The sequence below is a fragment of the Tauraco erythrolophus genome, chromosome 6 (assembly GCF_009769465.1).
Source record: "Tauraco erythrolophus isolate bTauEry1 chromosome 6, bTauEry1.pri, whole genome shotgun sequence".
Classification (NCBI taxonomy): domain Eukaryota; kingdom Metazoa; phylum Chordata; class Aves; order Musophagiformes; family Musophagidae; genus Tauraco; species Tauraco erythrolophus.
Genome location: NC_141470.1, coordinates 50319661 through 50338371, shown reverse-complemented (window position 1 = coordinate 50338371; position 18711 = coordinate 50319661). Strand labels below are relative to the sequence as shown.

The window sequence follows — 18711 nt, the reverse complement described above, 5'->3', positions numbered from 1 at the left end:
TTATACTTATGTATTCCAGGAAAATTGATCTTGGATTCTTCAAAGGATGTAATGACAAAGTTTATTTTATTTCTAGGCTCTTGGATTTCTGTATGCATCTGGTCTAGGAGTCAATTCTAGTCAAGCTAAGGTAACTTAGAAATCTTCAGTGTGTTCTCCTGTGTTTTGTCTTGGAGGCAGGTGTTAAATAACCAATGATTTTTGTTTTAAGGCCCTGGTGTATTACACTTTTGGAGCTTTAGGAGGAAATCTAATCGCCCATATGATCTTGGTAAGTGAGATAGTTAATAACTTTACACATGCAAGAACTTTTTTGTAGTCTTAAATTTTTAATGTAAGACTTGCATTCATGTGACTACACCATCCAAATATTAGATCGTCATGCATGCATTGGGTGGGCAATACTACCTTCCCTGTTATTCCTTGTTAACTTAAGGAAGTCTGCTCATTTTAAAACTGTATACCACTGTGAATTTAGATGAACCATGTTTACATTTCTTGACTTAAAGCAGAAGTGTCAGACTTTTAATTTTTATAGGCTAATGAGAATGTGAAAGCCAGCGATCTTTACATAAGATCCTGTTTTAATCAGTATTGTGAGATTTAAGGCAAATAAAGTGCAACGTGTATAAGTAAAAGGCTTTAGGTTTTCACCCATAAGTATCATTCTGTTATTTACTTTTTCCTGGGTAATAACTGAAGTATATCGGCCACACTTAGTCTTTAATGGTATCAGTCAGTTGCTTTGATTGCAGACACAGTGGACTTGTAGCCTTTGTTTTGCCTATTGTCTTGCAAATCTTGCTCAAGTAATGTGAAAAAAGTTTGTAACCTAGTAAGTGGTATTTTGTCAAATAACCAATAGTTCCATATTTTTATATTTTCTTCTTTAGGGTTACCGGTACTGGGCTGGAATAGGAGTCCTTCAAAGTTGTGAATCTGCTCTTACTCATTATCGACTTGTAGCTAATCACGGTAAAAACTTTTTACTAGGCTAACGTTCTTGACTGACTATGTATTTCTACATCATTCACTTAAAAACTACTGGAAGTACTGTCAATACTAGTAATGTGAAAATAGAGAATTCCTGCTATTAAATAAGTAATCTGTTTGGCTCTGAATCATCATATAGTATTTTTCTCTCTTATCTATTGAAATGTCTTTAATGCTTAGAGTGTCAAAGTGATTCATTCTGAGTAACAGTTGGAAGCTCCATAGAGATCTGTTTTCACTAAGTTGCAGTGTAATATTTGTTTTGAACAAAACTGTCTGAAAACTTCTTATCTATTTTCTAGTTGCTAGTGACATTTCTTTGACTGGTGGCACAGTGGTTCAGCGAATTCGCTTAGCAGATGAATTAGAAAATCCAGGAATGGCAAGTGGGATGCTAGAAGAAGACTTGATTCAGTATTACCGTTTTTTAGCAGAGAAAGGAGATGTACAAGCGCAGGTAAGATTAAGTTCACCTGATGGCGTGCAGAGATTTCCAAGAATTACAGGAACAAGTTTATGAAATATGGAAGGATGTTGGAGCTTCATTTTCCTCTTCCTCCTAAATCAAACTGGTTGCTATTTCATGATTAGTTTTTATGAGAAGAGGCTTATATTTTAGTGTGTTTAAGGTACAGCTTGGACAGAAAATGCAAATTTTTGTGGAAAATAAGTCCAAAACATTACAACTTCAGTGTCTTAGGAAAGAGGACCTTGGCTTTCACTAGAAACCTTGACTTTCACTAGAAACCAGCCAGACTAGTTTAAGGATAGCTTTAGATGTTGTGGAGGAGGCCTTAATAAAAGAGCTGACCCTAACAGGAGACCTCCATTTCTTGCTGCTTCTGCTCTTACATGACTTCTGTGTGCTGCAGGCTGGACCTCTTCTACACACAGTGCAGGAGAGGAGGAGACTAATATAAACGAATTGTTACAATTCAGCTTGGTCATATATGACTTAAGAATTAGGTAGGCAGAATTCAAATGCACAATTATTATTTGGTATCTAGGACAGTCACATCACTTTTATCTAGGATAAATTTCCCCTTAGGCTAATGTGAAAAAGTAGGACTGTACTGTAGTTATTGAAGCAAATCTGTGCCTTCAGACTTCGTGGCATCTTTAACTCTGATATGGTTTGTCTTTGTGCCTCTAATTAGCTCACTGGTATCTGTATTACTAGAAAAATAAAGTCCTTAGGGAAAAGTGACTTATTTGCAATATAAAATTTATTTTTAGGTTGGCCTTGGACAGTTGCACTTGCACGGAGGAAGAGGAGTAGAGCAAAATCATCAGGTACCCTTTCTGCATATCTCTGATGCATATTATGTTTTGCAGAGGGGGAGGAAGTATAGCTGAGACCACAGTGAAGCAAAAGTGGTTTAAGTACCACCATAAAGTATTTAATGACTTCAATAGTCGTGTTCAATAAAACTTAATTCATTCAATAAAACTGAATCTTTATGTGCCTAGTACATGGAGCTGATTTTCTTAGACAGTTAGGTTAAGAATAATCCTTTTAGAAAAAAAGGAAGTCAAAACAAAGCCCAGGTTTTCATCAAGTAGTACTTGAACTTTTGTACATGTAGTAGGATCTTCATGATGCATGTGCGTGCATTAGCGATGATAGTGTAGTTTGTGGCTTGCAAGAATATTTTGCTTCTGTAGACAAACCAGTGCAACTTCCAATACTAAGGATATTAAGTGTGCATAGAAAATGGAAATAGTGCTGATGTAAGCCAACCTAGCTACTGCTTATAGAAGTTAAAATAGCTTCTTCTTAAAGTCTATATTGAAAAAAGCGGAGAGCTGACAATTATTTCAGACTCAACTACCAACCAGAAATTATGTAATGGCCATCACTTTTAAAATACCTTAAAATGACTGCTCTGTAAAGGTTCAGAGATGATATCAAGTGGTCAGAATGAGTATAACCAAGCTCTGCATAAAACTGGAATAGAAACTGGCAGATCTCTCCTTTTCTAGACAGAGTTTGGAGGTACAGTAAGGAAGTAAGACTTACCTGTGTGGCTTGTGCATAGTAGCGGTTGTAGTTTGTTAGTTTTTTCCTCTGCTTTTTGGAGTACAAAGTTGAGAAAGATTGCTGCTCAATATTCCAATTATAAGTAGAGAACCACATTATGTATATTAAATTAGGCGGGATTGATAACCCAGAAGAACCGGGTAACTCAGCAAATAACCTCCTTGATTCTGCTCTGTTTGCAAGAAAAGGTACTCAAATCATAGTCGTGACGGCTAAAATACTTATTTTCTTCCTTGCAGCGAGCATTTGAGTACTTCAATCAAGCAGCTAATGCTGGCAATTCACATGCCATGGCCTTTCTAGGAAAGGTAAGATATGAACACCCTCAAAAGTAAGCAAATTGGCTGCCTTTTAATTAACAAATACTTTTTACTTTCTGATATCAGGCAATCTAAAACTTGAATGCTGCCATCTAAGTGCTTCTGTTTTGAATTGTCTTGCAAGATTTGAGTGTCGTAGTCTATTATGTCTAGACTAAATTTTCTACTTGCTCCTTCACTTTAGGAACTGTTTTTTTCTGAATAGTGCTTGAACTAGATTTTTCCTAAAAAATTAAATAGTCAAATACCTAAATGTCCTTTTTCTGTAGTGGAGTTCAAAACTGAGTAGGCATCTGTGCTCTTCCATACAGTACGTGGGGAAAAAATAGGCTTCTCAAAATTTTGCTAGTGGGAAATACTAAGTTTAGGAAGGAAAGGGGGAAGACATCTGTATTCTTATTCTATGTAGAGAACTGGGACATCTGAGTCAGAGTTGCCATAGGTCTGCGTCTGCTCTGAACCAAATCCTGAGTCTATCTGCAAGGTGGGCTGTAGTATCAGTTTTATAGAATCACAGAATGGTTAGGCTTGGAAGGGACCCCAAAGATCATCTAGTTTCAACCCCCCTCCCATGGGCAGGGAAACCCTCCACTACACCAGCTTGCCCAAAGCCTCATCCAACCTGGCCTTGAACACTTCCAGGGATGGGGCATCTACAGCTTCTCTGGGCAACCTGTTCCACTGCCTCACCACCCTCACAGTGAAAAATTTCTTCCTTAGATCTAATCTAAATCTCCCCTTTTTCAGTTTAAAGCCATTTCCCCTTGTCCTATCACTACACGCCCTTGCAAAAAGTCCTTCTCCAGCTTTCCTGTAGGCCCCCTTTAAGTACTGGAAAGCTGCAATAAGATCACCCCAGCGCCTTCTCTTCTCCAGGCGGAACAGCCCCAACTCTCTCAGCCTGTCTTCATAGCAGAGGTGTTCCAGCCTTCCGATCATCTTCGTGGCCCTCCTCTGGACTCGCTCCAGCAGCTCCATGTCCTTCTTGTGTTGGGGACTCCAGAGCTGAACACAGTATTCCGGGGGGGTGTCACGAGAGCAGAGTAGAGGGGCAGAATCACCTCCCTCAACCTGCTGGCCACGCTTCCTTGGATGCAGCCCAGGATGCGGTTGGCTTTCTGGGCTGCCAGCGCACATTGCCGGCTCATGTTGAGCTTCTCATCCACCAGCACTCCCAAGTCCTTTTCCTCAGGGCTGCTCTCAATCCATTCTCTGCCCAGCCCGTACTTATGCTTGGGATTGCCCCGACCCACGTGCAGGACCTTGCACTTGGCCTTGTTGAACTTCATGAGATTCGCATGGGCCCACCTCTCCAGCCTGTCAAGGTCCCTCTGGATGGCATCCCTTCCCTCCAGTGTGTCCACAACACCATACAGCTTGGTGTCATCTGCAAACAGATTTAAGTCTTTTTAAACATGATTGACAAGCTGCTATTGGTGATATTAATGTGTTTCTGTTTAGAAGAGTATTTAGGTCTCTCGTCTGAGATCTAAGTTGCAGGCTACCTTCACCCTGTGAGAAGCTAAATCCTTTTTACTCCATTTCAGTACCCTCTAAGGTTAGACTGCAATAAGCAGCAGCTCTAGCTCATCTTTTTCAGGCTTTCACTGCAGTAGAGGATGCAAAATTCATGTCCTCCGAACATACAAAAATAGCATAATGTGCTGGTCAAGGCACCTGATAGGAGAAATTGCGGGTTTCTGCTTTTTCTACTGCTTGAGTGGGTTTTTTGTAATAAATGCGGAAATAATCAGGGTTTAGTAACCAATTTTTTGCTTCATTTTCAAAAAGAATTTTAACTGCCAATATAGTTTGACTTCACTGATCTTGCAAGATATTTGCCTGATTGTGTTCCTCGCTGCACACTAGTAGAATTCAAAAATTAAGTGTATTTTCATGAAAACTCTGTAATTTTATGGTTAGTTCATTAGAAAGCCAAACCCTCTGAATCTGAATTTTACAACATACGGATGTTTTCTGCTTCTGGGCAAGTGTTTCAATGATTATTCAGTAATGCAATAGTCAGAATAGTCTAATAGTACAACAGAGTCCCTCTCATATGGAAAATGAAGATGCATCATGATCTCCACACTAAACTGGCTTCTTCAGCTGTTCTTCAATATTGCCTTTCTCCTTCAGATGTACTCAGAAGGAAGTGATGTTGTACCTCAGAGTAATGAAACGGCTCTTCAGTATTTCAAGAAAGCTGCTGATATGGTATGACTATCTGTAAGCTAGAAATCCAGCATGTGCACTAAAAAGTTAATTAACTCAGAAATGCTGAAAATGCTTCTTTTTGTGCAATTCCTTGTGTATACACCTACTCCCAACTTCTGTCCCAGATTAGCCCGCAGTTAAACCTGTGTCTAAGATGTCAGCTACTGCCTTCAGTTCTGGTCATGGTGCTTCATGAAGCTGTGTTCAGCACAAGGAGTCTAACTCTTATGAGTGCTGGCGTCAATATGAAATACTGTCCACCTAAATATCTTGCAGTCCTGTTCAGATTAATGAAATTAGCACTCGAGTTCTGTTATCACAGAAACTTACAGTGCACTGATACTATGTTAATTTGTTTCTGGTTTGTTGTCAGCAAGTAGATACTGGGTTTGGTTTTATACCTCTCATCTCGTTGGAGTGTTTGGGTTTTGGCTGTTAATCCCTTGTGTCTGTTTTTGACCTATCCCTTATGGTAACATTTGTACAGTTAAAGCATGAGTAGTCCTTCAGGAAAGACGTTTGGCATGTGAAACACAGTAGATGAAGAGATTTTGAAGGGACTGTTGAGATAACTGTCTTCATGGTTCTTCCATCCCACAATTAGATTGCTGTTGTGCACCTCTGTCCTAGAGTAAGGATCTCTCAATTTGCCAATTTCCAACATTCACTGAAGGTTTCTGATGTGCCCCATTGCCTGTCCTGGCATTGAAGGAATACCATAGTGCATGTTTTGCTGGGGCGGTGGTGACTAATGCAGCCCACAGGACAGCCATCAATCTGCCCTTAAATTAAGACAGATCCTCAGAGTTCCTGTAGTTGTTTTGGGAGCTTCTGTAGCATCCAGAACATCTCAAACTTGGAAAAACTCAAGGTGCACAAGCTATTAATGCCCCACCTTTCTGAGGGTGTGGATTCTACATCTTGTATGACATCTTGAAAGTGCACAGTAGACCTTCATAACTAGTGTTGAAAGCTTTTCTTTTTCCTGTTAATCACCTGTGTAGTTACTGAATGAAAGTTACCAAAGATGCTGTTTTCTCCATAAATAGCTATTACTTACTAGGAACAAAGTTACAAAGCAAATCTGTGTTGAGCAGTATTTATTTTAATGATGTTAAAGACATAGCTTTAGGTTTTGCCTTTCTTTGCAGAAGTGTTTTCTTGTGTTTTCAGGGAAATCCAGTTGGACAGAGTGGATTGGGAATGGCTTACCTCTACGGAAGAGGTGTTCCAGTGGTAAGCTGTTGACAGTTGTCTTTCTAATCATAGGTGATGGTGTAACTTCATGTTAGCAAACTTTTTCTCTGGAGGGATGTACCGTAGAAGACTTCATTGTGAAGTTTTCTGTTACACTCACAACTTGATGACGAAATCTGTAATGCAAAAAAAAAATTTCACTATGGACTTAGCAGCTATGAAACATGCTGGATTCCCTCTGATAAGTTTGAAAATGTTGCTGAAGCTATTAGAAATGCATAACAGTGTGAATTTTTAATAGGAGTTTTGAACTTGGCTCTAATTTTCTTGTGAAGTAAAACAAATCCGAACTGTCCCCATTTTGTGTTTCTTGTGAGGGTGGAGGAACACTGAAACTTTTAATTAGTCCATTTGCCATGTTGCTTTTCCCATAAGAAGGTTCCCTATCAAACGTTTTATTTCTAGCTATGCAAACAGATATTCAAAAGTTGAATTAGTCCAAAGTTGAGGAAATAAGTTAAATAATTCTTCTAGAAACAGAAGAGGGCATCCGTTCTGTTAAGCATAACTATTCATAGCAATGCTGTATATGAATGCTGACTTTGAGACAGCTGCCAACTTAAGACATGCTAATATCATTGTAGGCTATTTCATTTTTTGTTCTAGATTTTGACCAGGTAAGTATTTTTGCACTAGAACATCTCGCTGTAATTTTTCTGTAATAGGGATCTGTCCAGGCACTTAACACATGCGCACACGCATATTTTTTTTGTTTACTTAAATTGTGATGTATTGCAAGACTCTAATTACTGGACCAAATCTTCCTGCAGAACTACGAGCTAGCACTGAAGTATTTCCAGAAGGCTGCAGAACAGGGATGGGTTGATGGACAGCTTCAGCTAGGTTCCATGTACTACAGTAAGTGGCATCGAAATGATTTGCTGGGTCTAAGCATCTGCCTTTTCAGTAACTGTTCAGTAGGTGGCACTAGAAGTGTAGATATGCTGCATGTAGAGTGGTCTTACTGCATTGAATTTGTATTTTATTATGGTTTTTACTAATGCTTTCATAACGTGTTTCTTTAACAATTTTAAAGATAAGCACATACTGTATTACATACAACTCTGCTTATCAAGAGGAATGAATAGCAATGACTTACTCTTTCTTTTAGATGGCATTGGAGTCAAGAGAGACTATAAACAGGCTTTGAAATATTTTAACTTGGCCTCCCAGGGTGGCCACATTCTGGCTTTTTATAATCTGGCTCAGATGCACGCTACTGGCACTGGAGTGATGCGATCCTGTCATACTGCTGTTGAGGTAAGGTCATCCCTTTGTAAAGGTCAAATAATACTGACTTGCAAAAGGTTGGATATAACTACATAAGCTTACATAGGAAATTTGTCTTAGCTAAAATCCACTGGTGACTGCAGAGTCAACACTATCAAAAGAAAAGTGATGTATTATCAAACTCCTTTGTATCTCATGAGAAAAATCTTTATTTTTATGTTGATATGGCAAGTTTGTATTTGCTTTATAGACTTTGAAGAAAATAAAAAAAAAAATTAATACAAAGCAAACATTGGTACCTAAAACAAGTACTGAATTCTTCATTTAGATATGGGTTTAAGTATAACAAATAAGCTGACATTAAGAATAATTCTAAGTAAGCATCTGAATCTTGGCATGTATTTCCTTAATAACATGTATCTTAAAGTAAGTCTGTCTTAAGCAATGAGTTTGTCTGTCAGGTTTTTCCTGTGAAATGTAAATATGTTGAACAGGCATCTGAATATTAAAGGTTTATCCCTTGAAAAACGTAAATTTCTGAAGTTCCTGATAACCAGTCGTCTTCCCCTTTTTATTTCTCTGCAGTTTTTTAAGAACGTATGCGAACGGGGGCGTTGGTCTGAAAGACTGATGACTGCCTACAACAGCTATAAAGATGGTGATTCAAATTCTGCTGTGGTTCAGTATCTTCTTCTCGCAGAACAAGGCTACGAAGTTGCACAAAGCAATGCTGCTTTCATACTTGATCAGAGTAAGGACCTGAATTTGTACTGGAAGGTTGTTTTGGAATTGGCCTGCAGTAGCCCATTTAGTGGAACACTAGAATGCTTGAAGATATAATTGCATAGCTCTTGTTCAGGTAGAAATTCAGTGAGGCTCTTGTCCTTTTTCCTGCTCCTGACACTGAAAAGCAATCAGTTTTAATTTTCACTTCTAAGGATAGCTTTCTGACCTAGAAGTTAGAATACCCTTAAATTCTGACTTACGGGATTTAAAAAATGGGATAGGGAGAGAATGCTTTAGAAACTTGCACAGTGCCAAAAATATTCTTCCCTGGACTTTCTAAACACAGCCTTAACACTTTATTTTTAAATCTATAAAATAGGAATTGCATTAGTTTTACCTTTGGCCTTTACTATGTATACAAACTTCAGTTTCCTTTGTTCTTTATCGTGCAATGTCTTTTCTCAGCGCTTTTTTTTTCCCCCAAATCTTTTTGTAACTTTACTTGTACTTCTCTTGAAGCAGGGATGAAGAGCTGGGCAGTGGGTTCTGTTAGATTTGAAAAAACTTGTGTTGGGTCTCTTATTGCAACTAGGTGGCTAGAACTTGAATTTCTCACAGTTTGAGGATATAGGGAAACAGTGGAAGTACGAGTAACAAATCTTTCTAGAAACTACAAAACTCAGTATTTTAAACTTTCTGGACCTCAAATCCAGAAATCTAGATGTCTCATTACCAGCTTTAGGGCTTTGTATCTTAATATAAAAAATCAGCTATTAATGGCTGATAGGCTAATCTAACATCTTAATTTCCAGTTAATATTTTTCAAAGGTGCCTTAGTGACTCGTCTTTAGATAAGCTACAGCAATGGCAGTCTTGGCTGGGAGTGCATTCTTGCAAAGAAATAGCATCTTTCCCTGGGTTAAAATTCCGATTGTCATTAGCCAGATGTATTTGCATCTTGACTGGAGATGAATTTAAAGTTATTTTATATGCTTTATACAGAAAATCTGTATGTCAACTGTAAGATAGTGTAGCTGAGACCATACTTAAATTACAAGTCAAGAAAGTAAAAAATCCCTTGAACTGTCTGAATCTCTGATACTTCAGCAACCCTCAATTTATGACATGGACAAGTGAAATAACACCTGTTCTGAAATAGCTGTAGCACTGCTGCGTAAAATATGCAGTCTCTGGCTGGTTAAGAAGTTTAAGTCTTCATTTTACTTGACTAGTCTTGTTTTTTAAATGGTCAAACTAAAATAGTTTATACATTAACCTTGTGTTTGAGTGCACCTTTGTCAGAGACTGAATTGTGTGCTCTCAAGACTTGCACAGAATCATAGAATCATAGAATGGTTTGGGTTGGAAGGGACGCCAAAGATCATCTAGTTCCAACCCCCCTGCCATGGGCAGGGAAACCCTCCACTACGCCAGGTTGCCCAAAGCCTGATCCAGCCTGGCCTTGAACACTTCAGTGAGACTGACGCATCTTCTGGCGTTCCTCAAGTATGCTTCAGAATCTCCTAGAGCAGGGAATGGGAGAGACACTTGGTAAGCAATATTTCAGGGTGAAATGGTACAATTTGTTCCTAGGTCTTGTGGAAAGACCATATAAATGAAAGGGTTTTTTATAAGTTTTAGATTAGCTGAATTTCATTTGTGCTATAGCACAGATTACTCAAGTTTTTAATTCCTTTCAGCAGACTGAATATAAGCATAGGTTTTCTTTGTGGTCTTGTGTGCATGTACCGGCTCCTATTTAACTGAATTACTTTATTCTCTAGAAGAAGCTAGCATAGTAGAAGAAAATGAAACCTATCCTCGAGCTTTGCTTCACTGGAATAGAGCAGCTTCTCAAGGTATGTCTGTACCTCGTTATTCCAATTAGTTTATTTTTAGTAGACCCATTAATGTTTGATTTCATGTTTTTTATGAAACAGAGGAGGGAAAGCTTACCTCCTTCTGTTCAGCTTTAGTTATATTCCACACAGGGGAGCTGCTGTTCTTTGTTCCACTGGTAGCTATAATGTCATTACAATGAGCTTGCAGTTCTGAGCTGTTCTGAGATCTTGAAGATTAAAACACAAGTGTACAGTGTGTTTCTTTTGCCGTTCCATATGGAATTATAGAGCAGTGTTAAATGGCATTAGTAGTGTTTACACCAACTTGACTAAAAATAAATCCACTAGGAAAAATAGATACAAAGTACGCTTTAGGATTTTTGTACTCGTCATCGTTTATAAGAAATGTAATTGCCCATTCAAAGCAAGCAAAGCTCAGTGTTGAGGAATATAGTCTTGATGTCCAGCCAACCCAAGTTAAAACTCTGGTGCTTGTGATCATAGAATCACAGAATCATAGAATGGTTAGGGTCAGAAGGGACCTCAAAGATCATCTAGTTCCAGCCCCCCTGCCATGGGCAGGGAAACCCTCCACTACACCAGCTTGCCCAAAGCCTCATCCAACCTGGCCTTGAACACTTCCAGGGATGGGGAACCTGTTCAGTGCCTCACCACACTGAGTGAAAAATTTCTTACTTATACCCAATCTAAATCTACCCTTTTTCAGTTTAAATCCATTGCCCCTTGTCCTATCACTACATACCCTTGTAAAAAAATCCCTCTCCAGCTTTTCTGTAGGAAAAAATAAGCAAAACTAAACTTAATCACTAAATATCTTAGTGTGAGGTCTCTAACTTTCATATGGGTGCATCTACATTAATGTCTGTCTACTAGCTTTTTACTTAAGAGCAAGTGTATCATGCATATGGAGCCCGAGAGTTTTGTCTGAAAATCTTTAGACCTGCTTGGCTTTTAGTAGAAAGTTAGACATTGAGAGATGGGAATGGTTAAGTAATCAGTTACCAGATGATCATGATAGACTTTATTTTTCAAGTTTTCAGTGTTTTAAAAACAAAGCTGAAGCACTTAATGACCATATAACAAATAAAAAGCTTTTCTGTAGTAAGTGACTGAAGAACATGATACAACGTTTCAACTAATGGCACTAAATAGCAATAAGAATGTTGGTAGGATTACTGGGAAAGGACTTTCTGAAAACAGAAATTTGTTGTGGTTTTGGTTAGCTAAAACCAATTTTAAAAACAAATAAAACAAAAAAAAAACCCCAAACAAATGAACAAAAAAAGCTGTTTATGCGAGAGGGGTGGGGGGAAAGGGAAACAGTTTGTGCAAACTGTGGAAAGTAGTACTAACGCTCTTATTGCATCTTCATGTGAAACTAAAAGGCTTTATTTGCCTATCTATTTTATCTTTTTTTGTGGTTTCCTAATTTATAGGATACACTGTTGCAAGAATTAAACTTGGAGATTACCATTTTTATGGTTTTGGTACTGATGTTGATTATGAAACTGCATTTATTCACTATCGACTGGCATCAGAGCAACAGCACAGTGCCCAAGCAATGTTTAATCTGGGCTACATGCATGAGAAGGGATTGGGCATCAAGCAGGTGAGTAAGATGTAGGCTGATAGTCTGCTTCATTACAGTACACTTACTAATATTGCATTAAGTCCATAACCACTGCTGGGCTTTGGGCACTTTATAAGTACTTAGTAGGAATTAGCATGTCTCCAAATACGTTCTTCTAATAGCAAATGGATGACTATATCCACTTCAGACTTACTTATGTGAAGAAATGAGATATAGACAGGGAAAAAAATATTTGCCTGAAATTGTGAAGATTGGCAAAAAGAGTGCCATATGCCAAGTAATGCTTCCAAGACTTTGAAGTGTAATAAATGAATGGAAATCAATTCCAGGTTCAGAGTATTTTAGTACAAGATTATTCTCGTCCTCTGAAACCGGTTGACTTGTTTTCCATATCATACCATTTTGAGAACAAGTTATGTGCATCTTCAAGTAACCAACCATAAGCACCCACAACGATGTGATTATTAGCTATGTTTTTTTCAAATTAGGCTAGGCCACAATGCGCTTTACAAATTACATTGCCTAAAAGAAGGCAGTGTATCTGGTTCTCTTAGGAAGCCTATGGTGTATTGCTGTTTATGACTTAATTAAAACTTAGGGAATCCAGAGCAACATGCTCTTGTATGCAATTACTAATTACATTACTTTAACACATAGTAATTTTGAGCAGCCTACCTTACTGTAGTTCATGCAATTAATATATGAATTTAGTAATATCTTCTGGGTTACCTGAAACTGTAAGAAAATGTTTCATTTTCCTTATTTTCAGAAAGCTTCAACATTTGTGTTTTGTCTAAGTATGCACCTTTTAATTATTCTGTTGATCTATTAAAAGACCAATTTTTCCTTCCTTTCCTCTAAATTATTGGCAAAAAGTCAGAATAGTGAAGGACAAGTCTTAGGTCAATATTGTTACTTTGGCAGCAGGAAGCAACCAACATTTGAAAACTGCTTACTTGACCTAGCTGTGGAAGTGAGAATACAGTAAACAAGCAGCATTATTTCTGAAGCTTATCTTCAAATTTTATTTTAGGACTGTTCTCTCTTTTTAACTGAGTCTTCAAAATGAGTTAACTTCTGAAAATGAGCCCGCAGCTAAAAGCAACAGTGCTAAAGTTAGGAGGTTTTCTTTAAAGAAAAAAAAAAAACAAAACTAAACGTTTCAGACATAGACCTTTTTCTATTTCTTTATCTTCTCCCTTGGAAACAACCCAATTTAGAGCAAGTAATAAAAACTTGGGAAATGTCTTTACATCATGTTCAGCATAACTGCTAAGAATTTAAGAAAAAATGAATCCTAATACTGTCATTGGCACAGAGTATTCTCCAACCTGAAGCAGAGATGGCTACACATAGATAGCTGAAATGGATACACAGGGGCTTGTGATGAGCATATGCAGCCTTGCTTTATGTAGGTGAATAATACTTTCCTCTCATACAGATGCATTATGGAAAGAAGAGTTGAACTGTAAGGGAAATGGAGATAGTTAATATAGATATAGGAAAGAAGCACTGGGAATGTATAAGCAAGGAAATTCCATGTATAAAACCAGTCTTAGGAATTCTGGATATGTAATGTGTTGTGCATGCTGTGTCCTAAAACTTCACAACTGTAAAGATGAGAGGATGGAGATTTAGGACTGACTAGGTAAGACTAAAATGGCGCTGGACTAGGATATTCTGAAAAAGGCTAAGACTGATTTTTGAATAAAGCAAAAGAATATTTGACTTTCCTTTTCCAGAATGGAAACTGCTGAATTTCGAGCACCTCTGAAAATGGCAGTTAAAGTTGTGCTTCCTAGTGTAGCAGGTGATGTCTACCACTGAAGCCTGTTCTTCCACTAGAGGCCTGTGGAAGAGATGTGTAAAGATTTTTAGCACTATAGTATCTAACAAATTGGAGAATTATTCTGTTGAAGAAAGGGGAGTGTATTCTTACTCTCTCCCCACCTATGTCCATGTCTTTAAGACTACCAGCACTCTGAAGTTAGGGAGAATGATCTAGTAAGGAGGCCTGCACAACTTAATTCAAGTCACTGTTCAATCTGGATAATCTGGTATTTCTTACTGGGTTTTTTCCCCAACGAGCTTTTGCCTTATTCTCTCCTTACTGAATAAATAGTCTTTCTTACGTATATGATTCTGTGCTATACTTCCTGTACATAGATGATTTTCAGACTCATACCAGGTCAATGCCAAACATTAAGCCCCTTCAGAAATCTCTACACATGTACACTGTTACACACTTTTTGTAGATTTAATGTCGTCCAATTCCTGAGCCTGCATGTCACAATGAAGACTGTTTCCATATACTGCTCAAAATAAAAACAGATTGATTTTCTTGAGTTAATTTTCTCATGGTCTTCTCTTAAAATTTGGCATGATATTTCAGTTCTATTTGTGTGTTAAAGCTCAGACTCCTACAGTTCTCTCACTTGTCTGTCAAGTGAGAGTGAAGAATGTATAAGCAGAATGAAGTGCTTGCTAATTAGAAATGAAAATAAACCATCTGCTTCTACACTGATACTAGCACAGTACAAAGGAGGAGAGGAAACTATTTTAAATAGTTATACAAAAGACAGCCTTTTCAGGCTCGAGGAGTATTCAGTGTTGTTCTACTGAGTTAAAATACTAAAATGTGAGCTAGTATGTCTCATTTACATTATGTGTTGATTTTCTTGCTGTAATTTCGACATGCGTTATGGACCTAAGCTTTACTGTATCAATGAGCAGAAAATCCTCATGGTATTTCACAATCAGGATAAAATTATAAAATGAACATGTGGCATGAAGTCCTGGAGATTTCTCTTATTTTAAGTGTCCAACTTGGAACACTTCCAAAGGTAAGTCTTACACAGGCCTGTCCCTCACATCACTGAGTGAACGTAGGCAGTTTGTATCCAAGTATCCTAACATTGCACAGTACGCATCTGAAGTGGAGCCAAAAAAAAAACCCTGAACAAACAAGGAAAGTTAAACTATTCAGGTACACGTATCCTCTGTTCTTCTTGCAACAGTCACCTTCTTGTTCCAGCTACCACAGAACTGAACACTAATTTAAGCTCTTCCTAAAGTTGCTGGCTGTTTGTGTTCATGCTTTTGCCAGGCTGCCCTCACTAATACAATTTATGTCTGTTTCGGATAAGGAGTAGAGTCTAATTTGGGAGAATGTGCAGAAATGGTTAGAAGCTGTACTATGCAGCAGGCATACTGTAGTACAACTGGGAGGAGTTGCTGCTGCGTACTCCTCTGTGGCTTGTATTTTGTGAGTCTTTCATGTTCAGCGTGGTGTTGGAAACCTTCGAGTGTACTGGAGTTACCTAAATATATGCCTTAGTTTGCAGTGCCTGGGTTGAATACGTTAATACTAATCTCTTTGTGAGCTTCAATTCTAGCGTCGGTTACGATAGCTTCATCCTCAGATGGAAGCTTCCCTTTGCTTCTCTATTCAAAGGTGAACGCCCCTGAGAAAAATAGGGGAAGTTTTACTGAATGGTTTTTGTTTAACTTGACCAAAAACCTTATATTCAAATGACAGTATACAATAGCTTATAGAAAAAGCTCTACATTTTATGGTTAATTTTTCAAGTTCTTCAAAATTGAGCTTTGTGTATTCTTAACTTTAGGATATTCATCTTGCAAAACGATTCTATGACATGGCAGCTGAAGCAAGCCCAGATGCTCAAGTTCCAGTCTTCCTAGCACTGTGCAAGCTTGGAGTGATTTATTCTTTGCAGTATGTACGAGAAATCAATGTAAGTAATGCAAAATTGAAAGAAAAAATGGCAAATGTGTTTTCCATTTTTAAAAGTTTAAGTTGTAGTCTTACTTAAGTTTCAGCCTTACTTGAGTCTTGTGAAAACTTAGGATAGTTGTGTTTTGTGTTGTTGCATATTAAGAAAGTTACTGAAGCTGTGATTTCTATTTCTTGTTTGTGCAGTTGTGTGAAACTGAAATGTGCACAGCCAGTGCTCTCCTGTGTTGTTCTTCCCTTGAAGAGAATTTCCCTAACCTGTTTGACTGTTCTTATCCATGACTATCTGCTATCAAAGTTAAGCAGATGATTACAATGACATAATCCCTGTTCAGGAAAAAAGAAATACTTTTTTGTAGTCCTAATTATCACGCTGTTTTATATTCAGCTGTAACAATCTCACCTGCATTGTGCTTGATTTCTATGGGGGGAAAAAATATAATTTATATTAGATAGTTTAGCTATTGTGCAGAGTTTCTGCTGAGTGATGGCACTGAAAAAAATATTTGCCTGGAATGTAGATGAATTCTTTCCATATAGTGTCTGAAGTATTTCCCAGTATTCTGACATCTTACTGCCTTTCAGATTACTTAATAATTCAAATGGTATAAAAGTTATTACAGTGTAGAGCAAATGCAAGTTCAAGCAATCCAGCTAAATTTGACAAAATTCAAGAGTCTGGAGACTGAGGACGTTCAGCGGTGGACAGTCAAAATACTCTAAATCAATTGAACAAATACCAATGTAGCACTTGCAGAAGCTACTGTGCGGAACGTGGGCGTTCCAAGTTTTAAGCCTGCTCATGCAGACTTAAATTGACAATGACTCTGTAGTGCCATCAGATACAGTAGGGAAGCATAAAGTGTATGTTGGCTAATGCTTATGCAAATGGAAGTCTGATTAAAAAGGCAGTTCAGTCAAAACTACCAGTAAGTCACTTTAACTTCCCTGTACCTTATGTGCGCAAATCTCAGCATGGTACCACATAAGTATCCTGGGGCTTAATGTTCTGTCATTCATGATAGGCTGCTGATGGCTTCCAATTTGGCTGGACTGATCAGTTCACCCTCTCTCCCTATGTGGTAGTTGCTCTTCTTTCTTTAAGACAATTAGTATGGTTACATACCTCATTCTTATTTAAAATGTGTACTTTAATGCTCTGTATGTGAAAGCCACAAAGCTACTTATCAAGAACCTTCATCTCTAGAACAGAAAATGGAATAGCTCATCCTATATAGCATGGTTCTTAGTCCTATTGGCATTTAGTTCCTGGAAATTAAGAATGTCACTGATGTGATACTATTTTTTTTCAGAGATTAAAAGAGCTACTAAAGTTTTAAAACTGATACTTGTACATGAAAAATGTTACAAGTCAAATTTAAAATCAAAGTAACTTCCCATACTTGCTCTTTGACATGATAATGTGGACTTTTGTTTCTTAGATAAGGGAAGTATTCTCACATATTGATATGGACAAGCTGCTGGGGCCTGAGTGGGACCTTTACCTTATGACCATCATCGCGTTGCTTCTGGGAACAATTATAGCCTACAGACAAAGGCAACATCAGGCAATTCCCAGACCAGCAGGACTGCGGCCAGCTGTGCCTCAACAAGAACCACCACCAGAGCATCAGCCACCACAATAGCAACAAAAGCCTCAGTGAAAGAACTGGATTTTTCCAAAAGGAACAATTTTCATTGTGATTTAGAACTTGGATCAACAGTCCCTCCCCCAGAAGAGGCAAAAAGAAGTTTTCTTTAAAAAAAAAAAGTCTGAAAGCTGCTTAGAGTGATGCCTTTTTTCAGGGATAAGAAAATTCTTTTGAAACTGATTTGAATGTTATTTCAGTGCCAATGGAGTAACACTATGGCTTTTTTCATGGAAACATGAGAGTGCTACTACAAAAACGTTGCCTGCTGTATCTAGTTCTTCTATTCAGAGTCTTTTTTGTCTCCTAGAAAGAGCAGAAAGCTAGCATTGGAAGGTTTCTGCCTGCTTGATGGCAGTTGCCCTATATAAAAGTAATAACAAGAGTAATTTTATGGCCAATTTAAGTCCAAGAAGTTGAACTGTATTCAACCTCTAAAAAGACTAGAGCTGTATGAACTTATATTCTGATCTGCATCCCAAGTATTTCTACAATCCTTATTTCGTTATTCCTTAGTATTTCTTACACTTTGGTCTTCTATGATGTCTTGAATGATTTAACATGGATTATTTATAAACTCTGTAAAACTAAGCCAGCAAACATGCCACTCCACTTGTGCTTTTTTCTTTTGAGTATTTTCCTCCATTCCCCTTAGATTAGACATTTCTCAGCAGACCGTATGTAGCCCAGGAGGAGGATTGGGACAGGTTGAGTCTGTAAAGCTCCATCACTTGAAAACTATCCACACAGTGCCCATATCTGGCATCCTTCTAAAAATTTTTTGGAGCCTGTGTACTTTGCAATATGTCATGACATAAAACCAAATTGTTAGTGTTCCTAAATTACTTAAACTTACAAAGAGTCGAAGTCTAGACTGCAGAAAGCACCAGTATTATTGTGGACACTGAAGAAAGGGCAGATCCAGAAATCTCAGTGAGTTAGCTTACATTTTTTTCTTGGGTTTAGAGGTGGAAGTTCTATATTTAATTTTCAACAATCCTCTAAGTGATCTCTGCGAGAAGGAAACGTATGTGGTGTCTCATGCCTGCATCTGTTTAATGCACCTACAAA

At 37.9% G+C, this 18711-nt stretch overlaps 1 protein-coding gene across 2 annotated transcripts in view; it reads left to right on the top strand.

The window, feature by feature from the left end:
* The window catches only part of SEL1L (SEL1L adaptor subunit of SYVN1 ubiquitin ligase), a 33682-nt gene extending 15194 nt beyond the window's left edge, over nucleotides 1-18488 (top strand). The window contains exons 7-21 of one of the 2 annotated variants that reach the window (XM_086612642.1): nucleotides 77-130; nucleotides 212-271; nucleotides 894-975; nucleotides 1296-1450; nucleotides 2230-2286; nucleotides 3274-3342; nucleotides 5494-5571; nucleotides 6745-6807; nucleotides 7599-7686; nucleotides 7940-8088; nucleotides 8644-8809; nucleotides 10569-10643; nucleotides 12083-12255; nucleotides 15864-15992; nucleotides 17434-18488. In XM_086612642.1, the coding sequence (XP_086468768.1) occupies nucleotides 77-130; nucleotides 212-271; nucleotides 894-975; nucleotides 1296-1450; nucleotides 2230-2286; nucleotides 3274-3342; nucleotides 5494-5571; nucleotides 6745-6807; nucleotides 7599-7686; nucleotides 7940-8088; nucleotides 8644-8809; nucleotides 10569-10643; nucleotides 12083-12255; nucleotides 15864-15992; nucleotides 17434-17637 (1602 nt within the window). In that variant the 3' untranslated portion in view covers nucleotides 17638-18488. The remainder of the gene's footprint in view (nucleotides 1-76; nucleotides 131-211; nucleotides 272-893; nucleotides 976-1295; nucleotides 1451-2229; nucleotides 2287-3273; nucleotides 3343-5493; nucleotides 5572-6744; nucleotides 6808-7598; nucleotides 7687-7939; nucleotides 8089-8643; nucleotides 8810-10568; nucleotides 10644-12082; nucleotides 12256-15863; nucleotides 15993-17433) is intronic. The other variant, XM_086612641.1, reaches the window with a different exon arrangement.
* The last annotated feature ends 223 nt before the right edge of the window (nucleotides 18489-18711 follow it).